We start from the raw sequence: 24,481 nt of genomic DNA on the forward strand, positions 1-24,481 counted from the left end.
TTTTCAAAAAAACAATAAAAAATATGAAATTACAAAATATGGGATGGCATCCAGTCTCTCTTAAAGGTACTTGAAATTATACTTCATGTCAAGAAATGTGGACTAGTACAAATTAAATCCAAAGAAAAATGAATTAATATTTACATAAACAGAAAATTTTGTTCTTTCAAAGCAGTGTTAGCTGGACTTGTCTCTGTAGGTTATGGAAACTAGAAAGTGAAATACAAAACCACATCTGTGTGGAATGTACAATTTTCTACAGACTCCCTTTAGAATATAATTTCTATTTTTATTTCCGGTTCAGCCCAGGATTAAGCCATGTCTACTGGGTGAACCAGGAATAGAATAGAAATGATGTTCTAAAGGGAGTCTGTATAAAATTGCACATTCCATACAGGCACGGTTTTGTATTTCATTTTCTAGTTTCCATAACCAACAGAGACAAGGCCAGCTGTTGCTTAACAAAGAACACTGTTGTTTTGTGTTAGTTGTAGAGTGCGGTGTTTAAGAGGTAATCTTGAAATATTTAAAATCATAAGGTGGAAAAACTGAATGAAAACATTTCTCCATTGCTGAGATGGACCTATTTAACTCAAGGTGCCTAAATAAATAATGTGAGAACAGTAAAAGTATTATATAAACTTGTAATATTAATTTTTCAAAGTTAATTTCTATGTTAAAAACTAAGATTCTGATAATATAACCCCCAAAGAGGAGTAAAATATAATTATTTACAAAAATTAATACAGAAGAGCACAAAGTGGGTGAATCTAATCCTAAATAATTTACTTTTGTATATAACCATAAATTAGTCCTGACAAAAATGAAAGCATTTTTGCCATATCCCTTGACACAAAACACTCAAAAACACAAAACAAAAAGATATTTAAGATATCTAGGTCAAAATATCTAATTTATCTACTTTAATTTTCAAATTAAAAATATTCTTCAAATAACAGAATAAAGATTTTTAAAATTGTAATTACAATAGTTAGTAATTAATGACCTAAGCAAAATACGGGATGCCATCCAGTACGTCTCAAATGTATTTAAGAAGTATGCATGGAACAAAAAATTAAATTTGAAGAAAAAGATTGATTTATATCCATGGAAGCAGACTTTGTTTTGTTCTTTTAAAGCAATGTCTCAGCCCTCCACCCCGATAGCGCAGGGCTGGACCCAGGAAGTATTGGAACCCAGCCCAGGAAGGCGCCTCCGCCTCCCAAATGAATAGAGAACAGACGGTAAAAATTATATGCGGTTATAAATTTGCAGACTCCTCACAGGTACTGTTTACCAATTTACATTCTAGTTTCCACACCTACAGGGACACCTCCAGCTCTTGCTTGATTAAATTAAAAGCTGTAACTGCCTGAGTCTCAGACGTTCTGGGTCCAACCACCGCCCACAACGACCCCGTCCCTCACTCCCAGTTCCCAGGGCTCCTCCCTCTTTGCTCCCAGGTCACGCGCAACTATCCACTCCCGAAATATGTTTTCACTTTGTTAAGAGGAAATATTTCCGCTTGCAATATAAGTGGCCTGTGCATCTCTAATTCTATACCTAGCCTGGCTCCAAAGGACATTGAATAGATCCAAAGGAACCAAAAAGCAGAATCCACATGGTTGGGCCGGAGGACAAAGGATCATAGCAACACCCCGGAGCCAGACAGAGGACCAGAGCCCGCCGCCCAGGTCCCGCCCTTACGTCGGTTACGCCCCCAACCGCCGCAGCCTGCGATGTGCCCCCGCCCCTACTCTGCACGCTCGATTTCCTGCAGACCCGGAAACCGACGGGGGAAAAACAGGTATAGTCAAGTGAGTCACGGTTTTCTCGTTAAAACCTGCGCTTAGGGATCCTCAGGCACCCCTCCTCCACACCCGAATTTAGGGGGTCTCCCCGTAAGGTAAAATCTTTGAGCCAGTTCGTTTCTTGCTGTGAGTTTCTCCTTTTTGCCGCTCGTGCCGTCGCCCCATAAGCCATCCCGAATCGTGTCGCTCCGTGCGCGTCCGGGAGTCTCCGTCCGTTTCCAGTTAAAATCTTTCTGAGTCAGGAAGCGGCCCCAACTCTTACCGTCGGTACACGTGGACACCGACCCACTGCCGATCGGTTTTCCTTCTCGAAACCTTTCTCCGGACTCCCCTTCCCCAGCAGAAATCCGTCGGCAAAGTCCTCGTTCGGGAAGTGGATACATGCCCTCCCCTGCCTCCTTTAGGGAGAGCGGAAGTGGAACTACGAGGGGAGAAAGAGACACAAATGTATGGCGTTAGAGTGGAGAAGGAACGGCAGGGAAGGGAACGTGTTACAACAGATTGGGCGCCAAACAGGAGGAGGAGGGAGAAGGGGAAACAAAAGGGTGCCTACAAATGGGGAAACACTGAAACGGAAAAAGAGAAAAACTGAAGGACAAAGACATAACGTGTGCAGAGAACAAAACACATAGTGGTGGAGGCGGGAGGAGGGGCACCAAACCTAGGTGAGTATTGAGTTCATTGGATACGGAGCATGACATAATTACGAACTGACTTTTGGGTTTGTACCCTAAATAATGTAAGATTTGTTTAATTCTTTAAATTATGCAGAAGAGAGTGAGTTGATTAACCAGGTGTTCGAGTGTGTCTGTTTTCTAACTATTGCATCAGAAGATAATTCCATTTGCAACCGCTGGTGATGCAGAAGGCAGAGACTAGGTAGCACAGTCAGTTCCAAGTCCTGGGGAATGGGGAAAGACTTTCTGCCACCACATGGTACGTTTTAAAATGCTCCTTAACACTATTGTTTTACCCGTTCCTTTTTTCCTGTGGCTCATGTTCTAAATTTGATGTATCCTCACACTTTTTTTTAACTTTAATCCCAAAATTCATTGGAAATTTTTTTTAATTTCCAAATTATTTTCCCTCTTGTTCAGACTATGAGGGTTATATCTTTTTTTAGTCTATCATATATTGTAACTATTATTTGATGTCTGGTAAGTAACTTTACTGTATTTCATTGCATCTGGTAAGATTTATCACTCAAACCTATTGTAAGCAGTTAGTTTTTCAACAGCTTCTTTCTTTCCTTAAGTGATCCGTTAAATTAGTGAGCTCTGAGCTGAAGTCTCCAACCAAATAGATGTTCCCCTGAAGTCCCCTTTCACTGAAGTGTTGAAGGATGGGCTGGATTGCTGTGAAACTTTTCTCTAGCAGAGCCCATCTGTTCATGATGAAGAGATTTCTCAGAGTTCATGTAGCCCAGGACTAAAAACTATTTGTAATTTCATATTTTTAAATATTTTTCAGGAAAAGAGGAATCAAATGGGTTTGATTAAATCCGTGAAAGAGAAGTTTCTCTTGCTCAGAAACGTGCAAGGTAATCTGAAATTAGGACAAGTTTTTCTACTGCCCTATCCAGGCCACCATTTCAGAATTCACTTACACCCAGTTCTGTTCCCTCAACTCAGACCCCTTCAGGGTAACTTGATAAAATTACTCCCCCTCAGAGCCTCGGTGCAGCCATCTGCAACATGGAGACCATAGTGTAAACCAGGAATTCTAAGTGTGAGCAAGTGGGTTCTCTGAAGTGATTTTCAGAATTGGCCATGTGTCTGCATTTGGCAGTTTTCTAGAAGAGTGTGCCCAGTTGTAATTAGGATTGGAAATGTGTCCCAGTCTTCCAAAACTAATGAAAACTACTAGGAAAAGGGAAGAGACAAAGGCTCAGAAACAGAAGCCTGCCTCTCTGCTTCTACCCCCCTGTTTCATGGGTAAATCTTATGTTTGACAGCGTTCTCTCCCAGCATTAAACCCTCCTATGATTTCACATTATGCTAAGGACCAAAACCTAAATTTTTCTGTGTAGCTACAGCAGAAAGCCTTGGAATTGGGATGGCCATTTAGAGTTGGTCCAGATTGAGGGAAGAGACAGGCTTCTGTATCCTGCACTGACTGGTCATTGGATGCTGACTGCCTTGGGAGGAGCCAAGAACTTGGAGGAGGTAGTTTCCTTTGGCTGAGTGCCCAGTGGAGAAGGATAATGCAGTTGCAGCAGGATGTGTGGGTTGCAGCAGGACGGAAGGGCTTTCTGAAGAAATTTGTAATAAATTCCTGGGTCTCCGTATAGGAGTATATTGTCTCTGCATCCCTCCTGTTTCAGTGGGCAGCAAAGAACCGTCTTTTCCCCATATTAAGGTTTCCTTATGTGTGTACGTGTAGCAAAGGAAGGGGGTATGTGGAGTCAAAGCATTAAACAATATATTTGTGTAACACAGAATAATCTTACCTGAGAAATAAGCCCAGAAGAAGAGGAAGGAATGGCCCTTTTCCAGGTAAAAGTAATGTTCCTTGTTGATTGTTCTCTCCTTCCTAAATTGCTCTGTTTGTAATTTTAATCTTCTCAGTCTCTGAAGTGCCCTGTTTAAAATGTTGACTCACACTCACGGCCTTCCCTTAGTCTCCTCTTGTCTCCGTGTAGATTCCATCTCACTGGGACCCAGTGACATGGGACTTGGGAAGAGGCTCCTTTGAGATGATCATCTTGTGAAGGGGTGTGTACTCAGGTGTGGATTAGAGTTGGGGAGAAGGCTCTGTGGTGTCAGCCGGGTTGGTCAGTAAGGCCTTTTTGGTTCTACATAAACCAGGATCAAAAAGACTACATATGTGGAGGTGTAGTAATATGCACAAAGGCCCAAGTACCTCTAGGAAAGAAGACTGACGGGAAATTGACTTTGCCTGATTTTATAAATGCATTTGAAATTAAAGAAGTGAATGAGTCTGTTTCTGACTCTAAAATATTTAGAATGTGTAATAGAATGGGGAGTCCATAGATACAACTAAGGGATAGTGAAGGTGTTTTGTTACATAATTAGTATTAAAATGTGAAATGAACCTAATTGTCTAACTGCAAGCTCCAAATTATTCACTGCACATCTCACAAAACCCATGGTGTTAGGGACTCCCATGCAACAGGTGTTTTAGATAAAAATGGTTACAAATTAGCCAAGACATAGGAACTACATAAGAGCTAAGTGTAAGAGCTAACCCTATAAAACCCTTAGATGAAAACGGGGTTAAATCTTCATAACCTTGGACTTGGCACTGGCTTTTTAGATGACACCAGTAGCAAAACAGGGAAAGACAAAATAAATTATTCTTTATCAAAGCGAATACTTTATGAAGGATACTATCACATAAATAAAAACACAGTCTACCAAATGGGAGAAAATAATTGCAAATCAGGTATCTGATAAGTGTCCATTATCCATAATACTTGACAGATTACTACAACTCAACACTCAGAATACAAAAAACCCAATTAAAAACTGATCAAACGACTTTAATGCACATTTTTCCATAGAAGATACACAAATGGCCAAGAAACACATAAGAAGATGTTCAACAAAATTAGTCATTAGGAAAATTTCAAGTCAAAACCATAATGAAATATGAAACTCATTAAAATAACTATAGTAAAACAAAAATAACAAGTCTTTAAAGATGTGGATAAATTCGAATTCTAATACATTGTTGGTAAAATGGTGTAGTCAATGTGACAGATAGTGTGACAGCTCCTTAAAAAATTAAACTGTGTTGTCTATCCAGTAATTCTGCTCGTGGTTACATGCTCCAAAGAATTGAAAACAGGTATTCAAACACATGCTTGTACACAGGAGTTCACAGCAGCACTACTGACATTAGCCAAACGCTGGAACCAACCCAAATGTCCATCAGTGGATGAGTAAATGAATAAAGTGGTATACTTGTACAATGGAATATTGTTTAGCCATAAAAAAGGAATGTAGTCCTGGAACAAACTACACCATGGGTGAACCAAAAACATTCTTAGTGAAAGAAGCCAGACACAAAGGTTCCATTTACATGCAATGTGCAGAATAGATAAGTCCATAGAGATAGAAAGCATATTAGTGGTTTCCGGAGAATGGGAGAAAGGTTGAATGGGAAGCAGCTACTTAATGGGTAAACGGTTTCCTTTGGGGCTGATACAAATGTTTTAGAACTAGATGTGATATTTGTACAATGTAGTAAATGCCACTGAATTGTACTTTTAACATGGCTAACTTTGTATTTGGTGAGTTACCCTCAGTTCAAAAAGAAAGATAATACAAATTCCTCAGGGTTATCTACCATGAATCAGAACACTCAGTCCAGTCAGGTTCGTTTTTGCACACTTCTATCTACCTCTCTTTTATGTCAAAAATAAGAACTCTCTGCCTGTACCCTTGGTGAAATGTGTTTTCCTTTCAGGGACAGTTGACATTCAAGGATATGTTTATAGAATTCTCTCAGGAGGAGTGGGAATGCCTGGACTGTGCCCAGAGGGCCTTGTACAGGGACGTGATGTCAGAGAACTACAGGAACCTGCTCTCCCTGGGTGAGGGTAACTTCCCTCCAGAAATCGGTAACTGTCTTTGCATGTCTTTGTGCTTTCACTTGAGAGTCTCTTGGGAGCGACTTGCTTGTCTGAGTTTCAGATCCCTGTTCAAGACGGTGATTGAAGCTGTTTTGATCCAGAAGGAAAGGCTTCTTTGATCCAGAAGGAAAGGCTTCTTCATGAGGCATGTGGACTTTCGACTTTCCCTTTCTTTAGAAATTCTGCACTTTTTATGCCTAATTAGTGCTGGATACAGAATAATAGAAGTCAGAAAACCTTATGGCAAATTTTTAAGAATATCTCATTCTGTGGTTTTACCCTTATGCTTTTGATTCAGTAGTTGTTGGAATAGAGTTAGATCTCTACATACTTAAAAGAATCCCTCAGCATTCAGAAGAAGGCCGTCAGTTAACCAGTTTTTGAAGTGCTTTTCTAGACTTATCTACAGTGTACGTACTCTCTTAGCTGAGCAAAGAGCTGGGAATGTGTTCTGGAAAATCATAGCATATCATGTTCGGTTTTTCTTCATAAATCGAAGTCTCTTTTGAGTTAAATATCATCTCCATTTTGGAACAAGGGGAAGAGCCCTGAACCTGGAATGTGAAGGGAAAATAGGGAAACATCCAGACAGGTGGGAATGTATGGAGATGTGAACACGAGAGTTCAGAGGGTCGCAGAGTAAGCTGCTACATTAAAACTGGGAAAACTCTCCTCAAATGGGAAAGAAATTTAAGAGAATAAAAGTCTGTTCCTTACAAGTGCTCAGGAAATCTTCCTGCGCAGAGACACACACAGTCACATTCACACATTTAATCACTGTCATTAAATGTGTAAAGTTTAAAGTTTAAACTTCCAGTCTACCATCATGCTCCAGCTCATGCAGAGTTAAGGCAAAGCCTTAATCCTGGTCTTCAACACTATTATCTGGCCCCTGTGGCCATTTTGGTGCGTTGCTTTGAGAGGGATTTAGATGGCTGTCTCTAGGGAGCCCTCTTTCTCCTTAATCTCTCTTGGTTCTCAGTCCATGTAGATCAGAGCTGAGGCCTCTAGTCCGGACCCCAGGACCCATTCAGTTTCCATTCACATGTTATGTCCTTGGGGAACTTCACAGAGATAAAGACTAAAGGACTGATCTTTCTGTGTATCTGAGGTTCCATAAAGTTTCCTGGGCCTGTGGCAAGCGCTCTGTGCTTGTTCAGGCCTCTCAGCCATTTCTTCAGTTCTGTTTTTTTCATATGTGTGTAAGAGGAATGGGGTGTATCTTTTGAGGTTGTGACTCAGAGTTATTAAGAATTGGCACTGAAATGCTCTCTCTGATCCCATTGCTACATGGGACTATAGCTCAGTCTTTCAGGTGTTCACCCTACTGCCTGTGGGCAGAGCACACAGCCCCTTCACAAGAATCCACACAATATCACCCTCTTTTTTTACTCCCTTATCGTGTGTTTTTCTCCCTCTTCCAGCTCTCCACATGGTCCAGGAACATAGAAAGATGTGGTCTTCCTGAGTGCTTATTCTCTAAGGTTTTGCCTCTAAAACTTGTTCTTGAAATGCACATTTCAGGGATATAAAGTTTTGTCCTCCTTTCCTGCTGTGATGACCCACCTTTAGGTGATAGACAACTTCTGGTGGACTGCATAATGAACAGTGTTTCCTAGGTAACAGAAAATTCTTAAAGGAGAACAGTGGTTAATACATCACAGTATTATCCTGCTACGTATAGAAGTGCCTCTTGAAGCCACTGGGAAGAGGGATCAGCATGTCCCTGGATATACTGAGAGAGAAAGTATCGGGAGAGCCTGAGTGATGAGCGCCTCCAATTGCTTTTCTAGTTTCTGTGGGATGTAACAGTGCCTCCCTAGGGCAATGTGACAGTGTGGATCAGACATAAGGTGATCACGTCCTTTGAGCCGGCAATAAAAAGTGTAGCAGCTTATCCTAAGGAGAACACCTTCCAAGTCCACAACCTAATATCTGTGAGATTGTTGACCAAACTACTGTTCCTGCCACGTTGTTCATCCTGTGTGTGCACTGTTGTTCATTCGCCTTCAAAAAATACAATTTTGACACATCATTCTGAGGGAGCTTATAGAGTTGGATGATGCCTGCATTTCTAAGTCCTCTGTATTTTGATTTGTTTAACCCACTCATACTTTCATTTTATAAATTTTACTGTTATAAGTGATCTTGTTTTTTATTTAGTTAATCATTTTCTTATTTTTGGTGATCCTTTTAGTGTTGTTTTATATTTTCAGTTGGGGTTTTGGGGATATGGAATGAATATTGTTTTTTATATTTCATGGGATTTCTTTCTTGAGTGTTTATGACTGAATATTAGTTTCCCCCAAATATATAACCTCTACAATTTTTGGAAAAGATAGTCATAGTTACTTCTTTTACTTTTGTTTCATATTAGTACCTATGACTAATACACTTTGTGTTAATGGACTATTTTTTCAAGCACATTTAGAGTCACAGAAAAATTGAGAGGAAGGTACAGAGATTGTCCATATTTTCCTACCCCGACACACGCAGTCCCTCTGCCATCATTAATGTCCCACACCAGAGAGGTATGTATTTTTTATCATCATTGATGAATCTGCAGTGACACATCATTCTCATCCAAATTCCATACGCATATTAGAGTTCACTTTTGGTGTTGCACCTTTTGTGGGTTTGGGAAAATGTAGGCATAATGAGTATATCCACCATGGTGCTATCATACAGAGTCTTTTCATTGCCCAAAAAATGTCTGCTCTGCCTGTTTATTTATCTCTCCCTCTCAACTCTGTCGTATCTCTACTGTGTCCCTAGTTTTGCCTTTTCCAGAATGTCATGTAGTTGGAATCAAACAGTATATGTAGCCTTTTCAGATTGTCTTCTTTCACTTAAATATGGATTTAAGTTTTCTCTGTGTCTCTTCATATCTTGGTAACTTGTTTGTTTTTAGTGCTGAATAGTAATAGTATTTCATTGTCTGGATGGACCACGGTTTATTTCTTCATTCACCTACTAAAGGGCATCCTGGTTGCGTCCTGGTTTTGGCAGTTACAGATAAAGCGGCTATAAATATTTGTGTGCAGAGTTTTGTTTGATTTTGTTTTGTAGCATGTAGTAGGTAGAACTTCATTCCTTTTTATTGCCGCATAATAGTCCATGTATGAATACCACCTTTTGTTTATCCATTCATGACTTGATGGACATTTGGGGTATTTCTACCTTGTGGCTATGATGAAAGAATAATGAATAAGTTCATTTGGACATATATTTTCATTTCTCTTCTGTGTATACCTAGGAGTGGAACTGCTGGATCATATAGTAACTCTCTGTTTAATGTTTTGAGGAACCGCCAGACTGTTCTCCAAAGCAGCTGCACCATTTTATATTCATGCGGGGAGTGTCTGAGGGTTCCAGTTTCTTCACATCTTCACCAACACTTGTTATCTTTCTCTTTGATTATAACCATCCTAGGGATGTGGAATTGTGTCTCATTCTGGTTTTGATTTGCATTCCCCTGATTCATTGTGTGAAACATTTTTGTGTGCTTATTGGCCATTTTTCTACATTCTTTGGAGAAATGTCTATTCAGATCCTTCATCCATTTTAAAATTGAGTTATTCATCTTTTTGTTGTTGAGTTTAGAGTGTTATTTATATATTTTAGATACAAGTCCCTTATCAGATATATGATTGGCAAATATTTTCTTCCATTCTGTAGATTGTCTTTTCACTTTCTTGAGGGCTGGGTTTTAAAGGCTGCAGGAGATACTCTCTGAGATTTTGATCGGAAACTGGGTTCCTATAATGTCCATAGTAATAGTCCCAAAATAGGTTTTCATGAGGGGAGGACTTGAGGTTAAGTGCAACAGCTCCTCAATCTTGTGTTTCCAGGATGGAAGGCTCTTGGTCACATTTGGGAGAGATTTTGTTTCAACTCAGATCAACTGCACCTGCAGCCTCTGAGAACTCTGTCCACACAGTTACTCACGTGGGTCACGACATCCCTGCTGCTCTCCACAGACCCCCACCCACAGCTGCTCTTTACTGGCCACATTTAACTTGCTTCTACATTTCTCTCCTGCTTACAAAAATAATTTTTAACATACAAGATTGTATTACTGGTTTTGACCCAGACAAAAAGATTTCACTACCAAAAAACCTTGGTTTAGAGGACACAGTGTCACCTCATTTGACAAGGGAGCCACTTTTTATTAACTTAACCCTTTGGGAAGATGATAGTGTCTTTTCCTAATAATACGTATCTAATAAACTGAAGCTAAAGTCTATTTCACTTTTTTGGAGAGGCCATCCTGGCTTTTTAGGGCCTGGTCCCTTTACATTACTTACGAATTTATGATGTGAATAAGTCTGAAAGAAATAAAATTCAAAGTAGCTGTAGTTTTCTTTATCTATGTACCTCTATTTTTTTTTTTTTTTAGAAGGAGGGTGCAGCTCAAAGTGGCCCATGTGAGGATCAAACCAGCAATCTTGTTGTTAGTAGCAACGCGCTCTAACCAACTGAGCTAACCAGCTGCCCTATGATACTCTTATTTTTAAATTGCCATTCCGTACTTTCTCTCTTTTTTCCCCCCTTCCGTTCTCCCACTCCTCTCCCCTTTGGCTACCATCACCTTATTCTCTATATCTGTGGGTATCTTTCTGTGTTTGTTCATTCATTTGTTCTTTTCTTTTTAGATTCCATGTAGAAGTGAAGTTATACACGTGTAATATTTGTTTTTCTCTGTTTGACTTATTTTGCTTAGCATAAGTCTCTAGGTCAATCTGTGTTGTTTCAGAATGCATTGTTTCATTCTTTATTGGTGGGTAATAGTCCATTATATTGTGTATCTATGCCAGATCTTTATTCATTTATTTGTTGCTAGACACCAAGGTTGCTTCCATATCTCAGCTATTACTAGTAAGGCTGCAGTGAACATAGGGGTGCATATATCTTTTTGAATTAATGTTTTGGTTTTCTTCTGATAAGTACCCAGAAGTAGAATTCCTGGGTCAAATGCCATTTCTATTTTTAATGTTTTGAAGCATCTCCATACTGTTTTCCATAGTAACTGCACCAATTTACAGCCCCACCAACAGTGTACAAGGGTTCCTTTTCTCCACATCCCTACCAGCATTTATGTGTTGATTTTTGTTGATGATAGCCTTTCTGACAGGTGTGACGTGGTTTTAATTTCCATTTCCCCAATGATAAATGATGTTGAGCATCTTTTTGTCTGTGTTGGCCACCTGTGTGTCCTCTTTGAAGAAATATCTGTCCAGTTCCTCTGCATGTTTTAATTATATTGGTTGTGTTTTGGTGTTAAAACATTTTATTGAATTCCTTATAGTTTTTGGATATTAACCCCTTATCAGATGTACTATTTGAAAATACCTTATTCAGTAAATTGGCTTTATTTTGTTGATGGTTTTCTTTGCTGTGTAAAAACTTTGAGTTTATGTTTTCCCATGTTTATTTTTTCTTTTATTGCCCTTGCCCGCGGGGATATGCAAAACAATATTGCTAAGACTGATGTCAAAGGGTTTACTGCCTATATTTTCTTCTAGGATTTTTATGGCTTCAGGTTTTGCATTTAAGTTTTTTATCCATTTTGAGTTTATTTTTGTATATGGTGTAAGAAATTGGTGCAATTTCATTTTTTTTGCATGTACCTGTCCAGTTATCCCAACACCACTTATTGAAGAGACTTGTCTTTACCCTATTGTATATCCTTGCCTCCTTTGTAGTCGATTAATTGACTATATAAGTGAGGATTTATTTCTGGGCTCTGTTCTTTCCATTGATTAGGGTTTCCAGGTGGGAATTCCCGCCCGTTCTCGGGAATTTTTTTTTTTTGCTTTCCCGTTCCCAAATCCTGAGAAAAGTTGGTTATGAAAATCAGCTTCTTGAACCCAGGTGGTTGATATTATCAGCCATCACTTTGTAGAAACGATTCATCATGGAGAACAGAAAACAGTTTATATCTCGGGATTCAGGAATGGAAAAGCGGAAAAAAATTCCTGAGAATGGACAGGAATTCCCACCTTGAAACCCTACCATTGATCTATATGTCTGTTTTTATGCTGTAACTATGCTGTTTTGATTATTGTAGCTTTGTAGTATTGTTTGAAATCAGGGAGCATGATAACTCCCAATTTATTCTTGCTCACAGTTTGTTTGGCTATTTGGGGTCTTTTGTGGTTCCATATAAATTTTAGGGTTAGGTCTTGTTCTGAAAGAATGCCATTGGTACGTTAATGATGATTGCATTGAATCTGTATATTGCTATAGGTAGGAAGAACATTTTAACAATGTTAATCCTTCCAATCTATAAGCATGGTATGTCTTTCTATTTACTTATATTCAATTTCTTTCTAAAGTCTTAGTGTGTTCAGAGTAGAGGTCTTTCACTGTGAGTCAGGGATAGACATCTAAAAACTTGTGTGCCCTTTGTTTTATTTGAAAAATTGTGATAATTTACCTCAAGAATAATTAAATAAATAATGCTGGTAGAGGGCTTAAACTACTACAAGGGTTGAAAAGTTACCTTTAGTTAATAAGATATATCAGTTTTTATCATGTTTATTATGATTGACCTTTGCATGCATTATATCTTGTATGTTTTCTTTTTGTAATTTTTTTCAGTTTTTTCTATATTAATGTTTCGTTTGGCCTCAGATGATAATTTCAAAGCACACACTACCAAATATTTGCCCATATAACTGGACAATTAAATGATTATTTATAGTAGGGGAGTTGATCTATGAACTAACTGTAGGCATGAAATTAAAATTGAGATTGCAGACAGTCTTTTCTAATTCTTAATGCTTGTATTAGTGTATGTTTACCTGAACGTGATATTCAAAATCCATTGATTCTCACCATATTTTTCATTTTTTCTATTGTCTGTTCTTTCTGTAATGTAAATTTCTTTAGTTATTAAGAGTTCTTGAGTAGTTCAGAGACTGTTATTTTACATTAACTGTGGTTACTTATTAACTTACCTGCTAGACCTATGTTGAGTTGCTAATATGTTTTATTGTTGTGATACAGGTTTTTCAGTATCTTTTTTCTTGCATCATATCCCCACATATTATTAAACATATTACTAACAAAGTATTATAAAGATTAAGAAATAGGGAAGACAGTCTGAAATCTCAATTACGATTTTATATCTGCATTTATGTAATACCCAATACATAGATCAAGTTATTAACTACAGAGTGTCATTTAATTGTCCAGGTATATGGCCAGAAACTATGTATATTATATAATGTGTGCTTTGAAATTTTATTATCTAAGGTCAGAGGAAACATTAAAGAAGAAAAAATTATAAAATGAAGACTAAAAAATAATCTGATACCACAATAGTGTTTGAAGACCAAGTTTGAGAAACTTCATAACTATGTTCATTTTAAGTATTATTTTTTGTGTGATTATGTAATTCAACATAAAATATCTTCAAACTTTTTCATAGGAAGCCTTCCTGCTGTATTTGCAGTAAAGGAATTACTACCGAGAGTGGACGTTGATGAAGGAGAATTACACAATCCATTGATACTGGAAAGAAATGAAAGCCACAGCACCAAGGATTTTGACCTCAAGGAAGGCTGGGAACATATGTATGAGTTTGAGAAGGAGTGTGGACATGATGCAGAAAATTACAAAGGAGTGCCTTTGATCTGTAGCAAAAATTTCAGAGGTATAAAAGATCAACAACACAATAAATCCTCAATTAATTTTCCTCAAAAGGAGAGTGTTTTTGTAAGAAATAATACACACCAATATTTCATGCATGACAAGCCATTTACAAGGAATTTGTTAAAACTGAAAAATAATCTAAGTGATGCTGGAAAAAAGTATGTGAAGTGTTTGGAAAATAGAATTGGATTAAGTTTGCAGGCACACCTCGCTGAACTGCAGATACTTCGAAGTGAGGAGAAAATTTATGACTGCAGTCATCTTGAGAAGTCTGTCAACAATGGTTCCTCAGTTTCACCACTTTCAAAAATTCCTCCCAGCTTCAAAAACATTTCTAATAAATGTAGGAGGATTTTAAAATATTTTTTGTTACCTGCACAGTATGGGAGAACACACGCTGGGGAAAAATCTTACAAATGTAAGGACTGTGGGAAGGCTTTTAGCAAAAACTCAAACCTCAGGAATCATGAGATCATTCATTCTGGACAGAGACCTTACAAATGTAATGAGTGTGGCAAAGCTTTTAATCAGCGTTCACACCTTACTACGCATCGGAAAATTCATACTGGAGAGAAACCATATAAATGTAATGTATGTGGCAAGGTGTGTAATGGACATTCAAGACTTGCAATTCATCAGAGAATCCATACTGGAGAGAAACCTTACAAATGTAATGAGTGTGGTAAGGCTTTTTTCCAACGTTCACAACTTTGGGTTCATGAGAGAATTCATACTGGTGAGAAACCTTACATATGTAATCAATGCAGCAAAGCCTTTGCTGTGCGTTCCAGCCTTACTAGACATAAGAGAATCCATACTGGAGAGAAACCTTACAAATGTTATGCATGTGGCAAAGGCTTTATGTGTCATTCACATCTTAATGAGCATAAGAAAATTCATACAGGAGAGAAACCTTACAAATGTAATGAGTGTGGCAAAGCTTTTACCCAATTTGCAAACCTTACTACGCATCAGAAAATTCATACTGGGGAGAAACCTTACAAATGTAGTGAGTGTGGCAAAGCTTTTACCCAATTTGCAAACCTTACTAGGCATCAGAAAATACATACTGGAGAGAAACCATACAAATGTAATGTGTGTGGCAAAGCTTTTATTGAACGGAAAGGCCTTACGGATCATCAGAGAATTCATACAGGAGAAAAACCTTATAAATGTAATAAATGTGATAAGGCTTTTTCCAGACATTCCCAACTTTGGAGTCATAAGAGAATCCATACTGGAGAGAGAGCTTAAAAATTTAGTGACTATGGTAAAACCTTTAGACAGGGTTCAAATCTTACTCAAGAAAATCCATGCTAGAGGGAAACGTTACAAATGTAGTGCATGTGGGAAAGCTTTTACATGATTTGCAAGTCTTACGGAGCATCAGAAAATACTGAATAGAAACAAACCCAATTTATGTGGCAATGCTTTTATTCAGAGCTCAAGCTTTGGGGATCATCAAAGAATTCAAGCAGGAAGAAACCTTATACATGTGATTGAGATAAGACTTACACAGATATTCAAGTCTTACTCAACATCAGAGACTCCATTGTGGAGAGAAACCATATAAAATACATGTATGTAGCAAAGCCTCTCACCAGGGCTCACCCCTCTCTTGATACCAATATACATCTTTGAGAGAAACTACACAAATGTATCACAAGGCTTATCCAAAGCTTAAGCTTCATGAAACAACAGAATTCTTATTAGGGAGAAACCTTACAAATGTATTGCGTGAGATAAGCTTTATCAAAAATGTACAGTTTTGTGGTCATGATAATAATTACAAGATGGAAACTATACAAATGTGTCAAGACCTTTAGCAGTAACCTCTGGATATGCCAAAGACTTCCTGTTGGACAGAAACATTATAATGAAGGTGATATGTTTGATAATTCAATGGACGGCACGTAGAAAAATTCATACTGTCTATTTTGAAGATTAATCAATGTCAGATGTTAAATTCCACAGAGAAAACTCAGAATGAATGATGTCAAGGGAGCAAGGACATCTGTGGAAACGTCTAATTATCTTCAGTTTATAAAATGTTTTTCATTTATTTGAGGTTTCTTGAAAAGGCTACATTGGTATTGATGACTTACAACTTGAAGTTTGGAATCTGTTGATGTTATGCTTTCATTACATGCTTTTCATTTTTCATGTGATGGTGTTGGAAGGGATCACTAAGATGAAAGGACCTACTTTATCAGGTGGGGTTTGTCAGAACCATGTAACCTGGAAAAGCTAGGACCCTAATTTTAAGTTACAATATGGTATAAATTTGAGAGTCTGGGGAGTGGCAGAGAATAGATGTGAAACTATTATCTAAGTTATTGTGCATTTTGTGGTCACGGGCTCCTTTAGATTTATTTGTTGATGTGACTGAAGGCCTCTGTTGATGATTATAGGAAAAGATGACCAGGTGATCATGAAACAGGCTAGGACATTGAGAGAATCAGTTTTTCATGTGAGTAGGATATGGCATATGTGGTCAGGTAGCAAAAATGAAGGGTAAATGATCATCTCCCACTTTTAAAAAAATTTTTTATTGGGGAACAGTGTGTTTCTTCAGGGCGCAGCTCAGCTCCAAGTCCAGTTACTGTTTTCAATTTTAGTTGCAGGGGGCGTAGCCCACCATCCCATGCAGGAATCGAACCACAAAGGGCACAGCTCACTGGCCCATGTGGGAATCGAACCGGCAGCCCTGTTGTTCAGAGCTCACGCTCTAACCAACTGAGCCATCCGGCCACCCCCAGTCTCCCACTTTTTTGAAAGGTAATAGCTGTTGCATTTCATAGATCAACGAAAATTAGTCTTATTTTTGGAAACTGAAAATGCATAATTTTGGAGTACAGTTTAATCAAAAGAACCAGAGTAGACTGTGCTTGTGAAGAATTCCAAATTGGCCACTGAAAATGCATTTTGATACCATGTTATTTAGAATCTACCATATTTTTATGTGTAAATAAGGAAAATACAATTTTTTTGTAATCTTGAATGAATCATGTGCCTTCAGGTCACACAAACGTACCTCATCTCATCCGGGTGCTTCATAATGAGCATTAATAATACATCATTTGGCATTCCTGATTGTATGACATCTATAATAATTTCTTCCCATATTAGATTTAAAAAACTTAAAATTTTGGAAATACATATTTATAATTTGCATTTGAGTTATGCAGCTCATAGTCTGTCAGATTATTTCTGTGGCTGTAATGGAAATACCATAGCAGTGCAATTTCAGACTCATTCCCTAAAACCCACCTCCCCATACATGAACATACATATGATTATATATCTGTGTGCCTTTTTTTGTGCTGAAATAAGACCATGGGTTGCATCCATATATGAAATGAAAATAGAAATACAGTAAACATATGCAAAGTATTAGAAAAGAGATTTTCAGAAAGAAGATACAATCTATTTCTTGTACTTGAGGTGCTCAGGGAAATAATTTGAAAAGATGAATATTCATGGTTTTTTTCCTTAAGATTGAACATACGCAATGGACTTTAAAAAATAAAATAGAAATTTCATAAATTCACTTACTCTCCAGTGTATTTTTTGTCACTTTGCATTTGTGCTTTCTCCCTGGAACAGGATGGAACCCCACCCAAAGTTTAGTTTGGAAATCAAGACTAACGATTCTATGCACCAAAGTGTTATGAGAATGTTACGTAATGAGCCTTTCTGGGGAGAGCAGGGTCGACTTCCCGATTTGTTCCCAAAATGGCTAGAGAGAGCTGAGAATGGTGACTGGCTTGTGTTAATGGTGGAATCCAGCTGGGACTAGTGTGATGGTACTGACTTGTGGTGTGAGCTTACAACTAGTGCCAAGGGAAGAAGCGCCCAGGCTCTACCCTGTTTCCCCAAAAATAAGACCTAGCCGGACCATCAGCTCTAATGCATCTTTTGAAGCAAAAATTAGTGTAAGACCCGGTCTTATTTTACTGTAATATAAGACCCGGTCTTCTCTAACATAAGACCGGGTCTTATATTAATTTTTGCTCCAAAAGACGCATTAGAGCTGATGGTCCGGCTAGGTCTTATTTTTGGGGAAACAGTACTATCAGCTTGCCCTTCCCAGAAGGGCAGAACAGAGAGGCTGTAGTCAGACATCAAAAAATGGAATCAAGCTCTTCAATACAAATCTAAATGTTTCTCTTGACTCCTGACTCCTTGGTTGGGAAGACACAATTTTACTCGTGCTGATAACCACATTTTTCACCCTGATGTGCACAGATCCCGTTGCACCATATAGATGTTGAAAACAGTTGATAAATACTGTTTAGATAATTGATAATTGCCAAAGATTTTTACATTTGTTTCATGAAGATTAATGTGTGGAGGTCCTTACCAGACAATAACTATGATTCAGTAATTTTTCAGAACCATTTTTGAAAGGCAGTAAAAATCTATTTGAAGTTATGGTAATAAGCATATTCCATGATTTCTCAACTGTAGTAAAATTCCATTTTAATCTGTTTTAAAACAGCATTTCACTGAATTTTTATTTAGTTTTCATTTCTTTTTACTTCAGTAGAAAACTTGGAGGATACATAAATCAACAGGTGGTTTTCTGATTTGTGTGAAAGCTTACATAGAGGAAGGATGTGCAAAGTATGTGTTCTACAAACATGAAGAAAGAGGGTCTTCACATTTTAAGTTCATTGAGAAGATAGGAATGATAACTGCCAGAGCCAACAATACCAGTTTCTTGGGTCCCAGTGTCATAGAAATGAGCCCTGTACCTGATGCAGAGTTCAGCGAGCAAACCTTTATTGAAGTAGGTAGTGCACCAGGGAACCAGCAAGAAGGCAGGAGCTGGTTGGTTTCCCCATAGGATTGTGTGTGAGGTTTTTTGGGCTATTTCGGAAGGGGGAAAGCTGGTGGACTGTCCCAGGATCCTATGGTGGGTAAACAATGTCTCCATATCATGGTCATCAGATGTCTGCTCAATTTTGTCTCATAACGGTGTTTTTTCCCCAAGTTCTGTAAAAACAAGAGGAGTTTTCCAATCTCTGGTTTTTCTTAAAATGACTACGAGAACATCCTGGTTATTTTACAAGGTCTGCTGATTGTGTTTTCTTCCCTTCTTAGGTATATTCAGGATGTGGGCAGAGGAGTTAATCAGTGTCTCCAGCTCTTTACATTCCTGACTTTATAGACAAGAGGGAGTATGGTTTTAAAATGGAAACTTGTTGTTATCTCTATGCTAGCTCAATAAGGGCCTCATTCTTCTATGAGGCAGTTTTTCTAAGTACTGCCCAGAGACTTGTCCTTGTAATAATACCAGCCATGAAAAGGAGCAGCACCGAGGAGGTAGAGGCTGCTAGACCTTGGTTTACTTAGACACCACCTCATGGGCAACAGGTTTCCAATTTGGACCCAAGAGAAAACACTTCAGTTGGTTAGAATTATCGAGCACATGTGATGTGTAATTACGGGAGTAGAATATTTAAGAAAAATGTGGGTCGGGACCCCCATGGAAGGCAAGCTGGCTGAAGAAAATCTAGATGTGGAATTGATGTCAGCACCTCTTGAGCCCAAATGGCAGACAGTCCCAGCGCCTTCATCTCCCTCCACTTATTTAATTTTTTTTTTTAGGAGTGTGCAGCTCACAGTGGCCCATGTGAGGATCGAATCAGCAACCTTCATATTATTAACACCACACTCTAACCAGCTGAGCTAATCGGCCACCCCCCGACCCCCACTTCAATGTCAGTGCATGGAGTGAGGGGAGCTCAGGGAAGTGAGCACAGCCCTGGTTGCTGGGGAGGTAGGGAGACTGGAAGGGTTTGTCTGTGCTCTGTGCCAAGAGCTATTATTTTCCAAAGTCTCAATCCATTTGAGTCCAAACATTTAATTACTTAAAATAGTAAAACCTCAGTAAAATAGGAAGGGGAAAAAAACACCTTCAAAGTTCAAGAAGTTGGTATTAGTTATGAGGAAAACAAGATTGTACTTTACTGGAAATTACCTTCCAGAAATTTCTGCAGCATCCAGCCAGCACCCCTTTCAGAATTGCCACAGCAAACAGAAATGGAGCTATTAATTTGCATATTTCATGTTAAAACTTGAAGGCATAATGCTACTGAAAATGTGGAAAGCTAGTTCTATTCTTTGCCTTTATTTGTCGGTAAGGTAATAGACATCCTTATTGCATGGTTCTGGAGGTGTTTCAAAATTAGTATTTCGCTACTTAAAAGCGAAGCCAAATATCTCCAGAAGAGTCCACGTTTTTTACCAGTCTCACAATCTGCACTTGACACAAAGCATTCAGAAACAGGAAACAAAAGGATAGGTTAAAATGTCACATTTAATTTTCAAGTTTAGAATAGTCTTCCAAATAAGAATAAAGGTTTTAAAAATTGACATTGCAGTATTATTTAGTAATTAATGACTTAAGCAAAAATACAGGATGCCATCCAGTACATCGCAAACGTATTTGAGAGTGTGCATTTAATAAAACATTTAAAGAAATTAAAATTTGTATCCATGGAAGCAGAATTTTTAGGTTTATAGCAGTGTCTGAACTCCATCCCACAGCGCAGGGCCGGCCCCAGGAAGCCCTGGAACCCAGCCGCGGGTGGCCTCCCTGCCACCCAAGTGAATGGGGAACAGAAATGGAAATTAGTGGAAGTTAGTATAAAATTGCAGACTCCGCACAGGCACAATTTACATGTCACATTTTAGTTTTCATCACCTACACAGACAACTCTGGCTCTTTTTGGATTAAATGAAAACCTGTAACCGTCTGGGGGTGGGGGTGGGGGGGACTTCAGACTTTCGGGGATCCAACCACCACCCACGATTCCCGTCCCACACCCCTCCCTCCTCTCTCCCAAGGTCATGCGCCCCTATTGGTTCACTAAATAAACTTTCACCTTGTGAAGGGGAACTACCGAATCTCTGCCTGCAATATAAGTGGCCCACCCTTCCCTAATTCCGTACCTAGCCTCGCTCCAAAGGACACCGGACAGATTCACAGGAACCCAAAGGCAGAGACCACAGATGTTGGGGTGACGCGGGGGACGGCGTCGGTTACAAATAGGCAAAGAAACCTCCAGATGCAGAAGTTGGGCATGAGCCCGCGCACCCAGGCCCCGCTCTTACCTGGATCACGCCTGCTCCCGCCTCTCGCCCCAACCCGCTCCTTGCTGGCTCTGTGACTCACAAGCTGTGTGACTTTTGGCAAATTATTTCTCTGTTCTGTGGTTTCAGCCTCTGTGAATTGGGGGTAATAATGGCACCAGCTTCTCTATTAATGAATGAATTTGGAGAAGCCCCAGCAATGCCCTGTCACTGAGGCACTATATGTAGAAGTGATTACTGCAAAATATTTCTTGCTAGATCCTCTTGGGCCCATAACCCATTGGGGCCTTCCTCCTCTCTTCCTCACAGCCCCCTTACCTTCTGCCCCCACCCCTGTTCCCAGTGTCTTGCCTCCATCGCAGGCCTCCCATGTTGCTGCTGCCCTGGGCAGGAAGTCCCAGGTCCCTTGCCTTGCCTTTGAGGACTCAATTTTCCTGTGGCATTTTTTCCAACCCCCCCCCACAACTGCCCCAGACTGGCTGAAGTAACCAGAACACCCTGAGCTTTTTCACAACAGGAGGACTTTGCAAAGGGGTCCCCTCCCCATGCTCCAGGAGGCCACTCTCCTCTGGTTTGCACACTCATGAATCCAAGTATCTCCCCTGGAACCCTCACGCTCACAGGTCCCCACTGAGCTCGCTATCTTTCCCTAATCAGTCTCCTCTCCTAAGTTCCCCATTGTGCACCCAGTGACTGGGCCGGACCCAGAGTCCCGTGTTGCAGTGCCCCAGACTCCCCCAAGCCTGTCAGTCTGCAGCCCTGCCCCTTCTGTTTCCTGACCCCTGACTCTGCCAGTCCCCTCCTCTCCAGCCCCATGGTCCCATTCTGGGCGAGGCATCGTCCTGTCTCCCTGAACCCTCCCCAAGCCTCCTCTTTGGCTTTCAGCCTGTCCCCGTCATGGTCCCAGAGGGGCTTCCTGCACCCAGTTTGACCCACCCCTCCTCTGTTCACAGCCCTCCCATGGCTCCCCCCAACAGAGTCCAGGGTCCTCAGTTTGGTGAAGGACTCACCAAGCTGAGTCAATTCCCAGGAGCCAAAGGGGCAGCATGTCCTGGAGATTGGAGGCAGAGGCCACCTGCAGTCCCCACAGGGTCAGCTGTAGTTGGGTGACTAGGGCCTCTGGCCACCGTCCTCAACCCTTCCCTCTCCCTCTGGCCACCCTGCTGGCTCCTCTGCTTCCCAGGGTGGGGTGTTCTCCTCCTCCTCCGTTCCCAGTGCAGGCACCAGGCAGAGGCCAGCAGCAGGAAGGCTGTCAGCACTGTGGTCCCCGAGACCTGGGATTAATTACTCACATTTAGAAGTTCTAAATGTGATCAATTTGAGAATCCCTTAACCAAGGATTCATTATTTTTCCACTGAGAAACAATCTCCCCTTGTTTTAAAGTCTATAATTTTAATAATCTTGGGAGGTTCTCTATAAAATCACCATGGTCCAGTAGGTACCATAGAATAGTTAATTGGGAAAAACTTTACATATGTAATGAGATTAGGGTCCCTACTAAAGGTCTCTTATCTTCAGTGATTACCAGAGTATATGTAATGGAGAGAAGTTATCACCGCTTTCAATCTTGGAAAAACTTTATCCAAGGGTAAAATCCTAATAAACATCAGAGAAGTCAGCTTTCCGTGAACCACTATAATTGTGGGAAAGTCTTTGGTCAAAGCTCAAATCTTATATATCAGAATATTCATACTGTAGAGAAGACTGACAAATGTAGTGAAAGTGGCAAATCCTTGAACCAATCTTTAAATCTTACTGAACATCAGAAATATTCATACTGGGGATGAACCCTGCAAATGTAATCACTGTGGGAGAGTATTTAGGCAATTACCCAATTTAAATAGATGTAGGAAAATCCATATTGGAGAGAAATCTTACAAATGTAAAAAATGTAAAGCCTTTAATTGGCATTCAAATCTTATTCAACATCAGAGAATTTATACTGGAGAGAAGCCTCACAAATGTAGAGAATGTGGCATAACCTTTAACCATTGCTCAAACTTTACCATCCATTGGAGAATCCGTACTGGAGAGAAACCTTACAAATGTAGAAAATGTGGCAAAGCCTTTAACCAAAGTTCAAACTGTACTCATCATCAGAGAATTCATACTGGAGAGAATCCTTAGAAATGTAATGAATGTGGCAAAGCTTTTAACCAGTATGTGTACTTTATTCAACATGTGCCAATTTATTCTGGATTGAAGCCTTACAAATGAAGAGAATGTTGCAAAGTTTATAATTACTGCTCAAGCCCTATCCAACATCAGAGAATTTGGAGTGTAGAGCAACAATAAAAATGTAAACAAAATAGCCAAGCCTTTATTCAGCATTCACATCATAAACAACATATGAGAACTCATAATGTAGAGAAACCATAAACCTGTAAAGAGTATGACAAACACTTCAGCTCATTCTACATACTTAATATCAGAGAATGCATACTGGAGAGAAATTCTACATTTGTAATAAATGATAAAAGATCTTTGTCCAAAATATAAACTTTAGAAAACTCCACAGAATTCATGCTGGAAAGTGACTTTAAAAATGTGGGAAAGCATGTAATCAAAACTGAAAATTAAGGGGTGGCTGGGTCGCTGGATGACTCAGGTGGTTGGAGCGCTGTGCTCATAACACTGAGATCAACAACCGGTTCGATTCCCATATAGGCCAGTGAGCTGCACCCTCTACAACAAGATTGAGAACAACAGCTTGACTTGGAGTTGGGGAGGGACTAAAGGGAAAAAGAAAAAAAAAATTAAAACAGAGAATTCACAGTAAAAGTAGTAAGTCAGCAACTCTTTACAGATACGACTTTAAATCACAATACTTTTTATAGAGAAAAACCCAAACTTAAAAATCCTAGATAACTTAATATTTATTCATATACTTCAAAGTTTATGTGACGGAAGTTTGGACAGGTGTAATTACTTAAAATGTATCCTTTATATTGACAGTATTTGAGATTTTTTTGAAAAGGAAATATTATTAATCTGATTCAACTCTTTAATCACTTCAGGCTATTCCTTTACTTCTAGTGTGTATGTGAATCATGGGGTTGATTGTTGCTGCCTCAGACACCTGAGAGTCCTTGTACATTAGGTAGGATTCACTCATGGAAGATTGAACACAATGTAGTACACAATGTACGAAGAAAATGTAAATGTAAATGAAGATGCTGTTTGTGGTTAACTTAGAAAGTTGTTGTAAGTCACCATGAAGTGGATATTCAGGGCATCATTATTTGCATTAATGTAAGACAAGAAGAATATTGTGAATATTAACTAGTTTTACCAAGTGCTTTTTAAGGAAAA

At 39.3% G+C, this 24,481-nt stretch overlaps 1 protein-coding gene across 1 annotated transcript in view; it reads left to right on the forward strand.

The window, feature by feature from the left end:
* The first annotated feature begins 1,686 nt into the window (after positions 1-1,686).
* Positions 1,687-24,481, forward strand: part of LOC117035349 (zinc finger protein 677-like) — a 59,112-nt gene continuing 36,317 nt past the window's right edge. The window contains 6 exon segments of the mRNA XM_033129244.1: positions 1,687-1,817; positions 3,282-3,351; positions 4,250-4,306; positions 6,243-6,396; positions 13,844-15,328; positions 23,037-23,328. Of these exon segments, the coding sequence (XP_032985135.1) occupies positions 4,292-4,306; positions 6,243-6,396; positions 13,844-15,328; positions 23,037-23,328 (1,946 nt within the window). The 5' untranslated portion in view covers positions 1,687-1,817; positions 3,282-3,351; positions 4,250-4,291.

The sequence above is a fragment of the Rhinolophus ferrumequinum genome, chromosome 15, assembly GCF_004115265.2.
Source record: "Rhinolophus ferrumequinum isolate MPI-CBG mRhiFer1 chromosome 15, mRhiFer1_v1.p, whole genome shotgun sequence".
In the NCBI taxonomy this organism is placed as follows: Eukaryota; Metazoa; Chordata; class Mammalia; order Chiroptera; family Rhinolophidae; genus Rhinolophus; species Rhinolophus ferrumequinum.